We start from the raw sequence: 4,866 nt of genomic DNA, 5'->3' as shown, positions 1-4,866 counted from the left end.
AAGAATATAATAATATTTCATTTGAATTAATATAATTATTTATTTGATCTAATCAAAATAATAATTAAATGATTATTTACCAAGGATTAGAACACTCGTTAGTGTGTGACCCCATAGGTTCAATACTAAGCGGGTAGTAAATTAGTCATACTAAATTTACTAATCAAGGTTGGCGTCTAGCAATGCTCCTTGACGACCCGATAGTATGAAGTAATAATATTTTTACTAAGAACCCAAGATAAACAAAAAATACAACTCCTTCCATCTTTTCAGCTCTTGGCTAACGAATGGATTTAACCACCTTCCAATGTTCCTCACCTGGATTTGCCTGATATCGACTGGCTACTCCTAGCGCATATGCGACATCAGGACGTGTACATGTCATGGTATACATGATAGCTCCCACTGCACTAGCATATGGTATTCTACTCATGCGTACTCTCTCTTCAGAAGTTTTAGGACAATCCTTTCTACTGAGAGTAATTCCAGTGCCTATTGGTAAATAGCCTTTTTATGTTATGCTTTTATTAAGACTTGTTATGTTATTTAATTTTGTGTTGTTGAGACTTGTTTTTATGCTGAAAAATTATTATTTTATCAAGACTTGTTGTATTTGTTGGATTGCTTGATAGATTGCTTTATAATGTTTATGGAATTTATGTTTTATTATTATATTGAATTGTTGGATAGGTTATTTTATAATGTTTATGGAATTATTAGTACTTTAGTAGTGTGCATTTATACTATATCAAGGAACATTAACTTTATAAACTAAGTTATTATTTTTTATTTTAAAAATCGCAAATTCAAATCAATCTAAACTGTTTATAATAAGATCATATCGGATCATATTTCCAAAAAAAGTTCATCTAATCCAAACTGCACTGCACCTAAAATAAGTGTTTGGATCGAATAACTTTTTCTTTAAAATTGAATTAAACCGCACCGTGAACACCCCCTAATCCTACCACCACCACCACCACCGTCATTTATCACCATTCACAATAATGACTCTTAATCCAATTGTATGAGTATAAGCCATCAACTCTCTTCAGTTCCAATAATATCCGGACATATCAAATAGACTCTTGTTTTTGTTTTTCTAAACACCATTAGATTCCCATCATTGTTGATTTGATGGTAAAAGGAGGAGCAACATCTCGATCATTGCATTTAAAGACTCAATTGAGAGTTGGAATAAGACACTGGCTAAAAGTCAAAAAGAAAAAAAAATGATATACAAGTTGCAACATACCAAGACCCCTGGCGCTTTCCATCTTAGTTAGATTCACCAAATCCATAATTGAGTTAATTCGGTATCATACATAACAGTGGAGTAATTGACATCATTTTATACATATATATAACAGGGTATAAAGAAAGAGAAAACTAACATGAAATTACTCTAGACAAGCCAATAGTCTCGGGGTAGAAATAAAATTAAACTAGATAGTAGATAGGGTCATTAGGGTGCTTTATGTGTAGAATATCGGTGCTCTTCTCATTGGCTGATACTTTAATGTGGTGACATGTTTCTGCTACAAATCTTCGCTTCTCTACGCTCTGCAAAAAGAGGGAATGGATCCTCTCAATTTTTTTTACAATTGAAGGAGTAAAGTGTGATCTCCTACCATTGATTTTATAAGTGGGACCAAGAATAAATATGGGAGAGAGCAATGAAGGATTAAAGATCACACTTTATACTCTTAATTTTTTTAACAATTGAGAGGATCCATTCCCGCAGAAAAAGGCAAAAATATGAAGCTTTAGTTAAAGAGAACACATTTCATCACACATTAATTCAAATAACAAGAAAATTATTTTCCAACATGACCCATGCACAAATTCTAGAAAGGATGATGCTAAAATATAGGCGTATGATTTTACCGATTGAGCTAGGCTTTAACTGCAATCATTTAATTGTTTCAACGAAACAAATAAGGAAGGTGCAAGTAAATTTAATCCAAACTATTTATTTAGATATGATGGCTAATTTATATTCTCTTATTTCTCATATAAAGATAGTTTGCTATACTCACTTTATAAAGAGTAGGCAAGGAATTGTACATAAAATGAAGTTTTGGCATGTAAAAATAAATATATGAACCAAGAAGAAATGGAATATTCAACCTTAACTTCTATTTAAAAATAGCATCTACTCAATTAGAGTTATCACTTATCAATACCAAATTACATCGGGTGTAATGTTAATTGAATATAGCCATTATTCCATTCCGAAATGAGATATGAACTACATTTACATTGAGATCAAATGATGGATGGATGGTACATTGCCCGGAGTACAATTACAACTATATTAAAGAAACATTTCTATGAAATTCTTATAAATCTAAATTGAGTTCATTAAAACTTTTAAGGTCATCAAGATATAACAATGGTTGATGGGCAAATAAGCCAACACCAACGTGTGAATTCAAATTTGCTTAAGGTTTCTCAAGTGGCTTTTCTCTTCTGCAGTCGTTGTAGCTTCTGCCACTTCAGGTAGATCTGGTATGACAATCCAGTGAATACCATACAAATACAACCCCATTGTTTTGTTGAAAGCGGATTTCCACTCAACAGAGAAGATACCACAATGCTAACGAATTTGCGAGTGGTAGTAATGGTGGTGTTGGCCAAAGAGCCAAATCGGCTTATTGTCAAAAAAGATGAAGTTTTGGCCCACAGCACCACAATAGTAGAAGAGAAGAATATCCCATGTTGCCTCTGGATGCTGTTTGCAAAAGCGAACAGCTTCAAATCCACTTCCACTGGGCCAGCCAAACATGTAAATCATATTGTATATGGTTCCCCATAAATTCATTCCCAACATAATATTCCAAGCACTTGTTTTAGGGTACCTGAGTAACAAAAACCAGTAATTGCATTAAATTAATAACACTTGCTATAGTCTTAAATATGAATCACCTCCCATTCTAAAATCTAAACATTGCTGAGAAGTCAACATTCAAACACCCGAAAAATATAACTAAAAATTTTTACATTTAGTGTCATTATGCTCATCATAATTTTACTTATACACATCATTATCTTGGAAGAATGGGGAAAAGTCAAAGTCAATGAATCAAGAAGGGGGAAAAAATTATGTCAAGAAAGTACAAGAATCATAGTTTTTGATTGCGGATGGCGGCTCTTGGCGGTGAGCCAAAAATCCGCCATAAAATAATGGCGGATGGCGTTGCGGAAAATGGCGGAAATGGCGGATTACCTAAAAAATGCATATATATGTACAAAAAAACATGCAGAAAAATTGCAAATATAATAAATTATAAAATCTAATCTACATAATCATTTTTCTAGTCATAAGACATCCAATTAATGCAGCAAATATAATACAAAATTCAGCAAATAAACATAAGACATAGAACATAAAATCTAAAAACTTAAAAGAAAGACCAAAGCTATTGTCTCATCATGTCTTTAAACTAAAGAATGATGAAATAAACCATCTAAATTCTAGCTCTCATCAACTTGGTTCCCCCTTTGGAGCTGCAAGTTGTTTCCTTTTTCTATTTTGTTGTCTTCTCCTAGTATTTGTCATAGGCTCATTCTCCATTGCTTCAATTCTACTGGAACGGACAGCAGCTGCAGGATGAGCAGGAGCAGTGCCAACAACATGACCAGCAGAGGCAGAGGCAGCGGTATTAGAATCAGGGGCTGGTCTGGAAGTTGACATTGTGAACTAAACTGAACGGGAAAAAATTCGAGGAAGAGAGGTTTATGAGGGAAGAGGAGACGAAACTGAACGAACAACAAAGAAAAAAAAGGGAATGTATGTAACTACGAACCAGAAAGAGAGGGAACTGTGGTGATGAGCGGCGGCAACCACCAGCGACGATGGGCGGTGACGAACGGCAACGGGCTGCGGCAAAGAACCGCACCAACGGCAGGCACAGAGAAGAGAGGAGATACGGAGAGCCGTTTTTGATGTGAATAAGAGAGGAAGATAAGTTTTTGAATAACAGAGGCTAATTAGGGTTAAAGGTATCACTTAGGGTTTCCTAAATTACCCAATTACCCCCAATTTTTTTCAAAAAATCCGAAAACCACCGCCATTTCCGCCATTTCAATGGCGTTCCGCCATGGCGCCACCGCAATTGCGGCCGCCTTTTCACCCGCCGTGAAAACCACGTTGCGGTGGCCTCTGTATGGCGGCGAGGCCAAATTCCGCCACGCCATACCGCCATGGCGCCGCCATAACCGATATTTTAAAACACTGACAAGAATCCAAAAGTTTTGCAGTTTACAAGCAATCAGACAGATCGAGGGACAAGGTTTGCTTATTTTACCTTGCTTTTAAGGAATCCTGAGTTGCATTTGTAAATCCATCAAATGTAAGGTTCAGGAAACATAGTCCATATCCAAGGGGAGCATTTGGATGTGCTAACTTGCTCATAGTCTTTGAGCTAGTCTGCCAATAAGCATAAGCAAAGATGAGAAATTCGAAAGCTAAGCTGCATTCTCAATCCACATGAATTTTTTATAGGCAACATGGGAAAGTGTATCCCTATAGTAATATTTTCTGTATTATTCTGATAAGTTCCTAACCTTTAAAAGTGCAAATGTTGATACCCCTCCATCAACAAGGAATGTACAGACGTATTCTGGAAAAGTGTATCTTATACCATACACTATAGTACCCATCAACATAACTGTATCATGATAAAATGAGTACTTGTTATGAAATATAAAATAACTACTAAAAAAAAGAGTACTTGTTATGGTAAAATGAGTATTTGTTATGAGTACTTGTTATGGCAGAACGCTTTTATATAAAAAATGACCATAGGCTTTAGGCTTCTCCATTTTTACATACTTAGAGGTGGTAAGCAGTAAGGAAACAAT

The 4,866-nt window shown here is 35.2% G+C and overlaps 1 protein-coding gene across 1 annotated transcript in view; it reads right to left on the bottom strand.

Annotated features, from left to right (window-relative positions):
• LOC107614278 (UDP-galactose/UDP-glucose transporter 3-like) overlaps positions 2,137–4,866 on the bottom strand; it is a 6,490-nt gene continuing 3,760 nt past the window's right edge. The window contains 2 exon segments of the mRNA XM_016316503.2: positions 2,137–2,667; positions 2,669–2,861. Coding sequence (XP_016171989.1) covers positions 2,455–2,667; positions 2,669–2,861 — 406 coding nt within the window. The 3' untranslated portion in view covers positions 2,137–2,454.

This window comes from Arachis ipaensis, chromosome B08, assembly GCF_000816755.2.
Source record: "Arachis ipaensis cultivar K30076 chromosome B08, Araip1.1, whole genome shotgun sequence".
Lineage (NCBI taxonomy): Eukaryota > Viridiplantae > Streptophyta > Magnoliopsida > Fabales > Fabaceae > Arachis > Arachis ipaensis.
The sequence above is the reverse complement of the archived record's forward strand: the minus strand, read 5'-3'. Positions and strand labels throughout refer to the sequence as shown.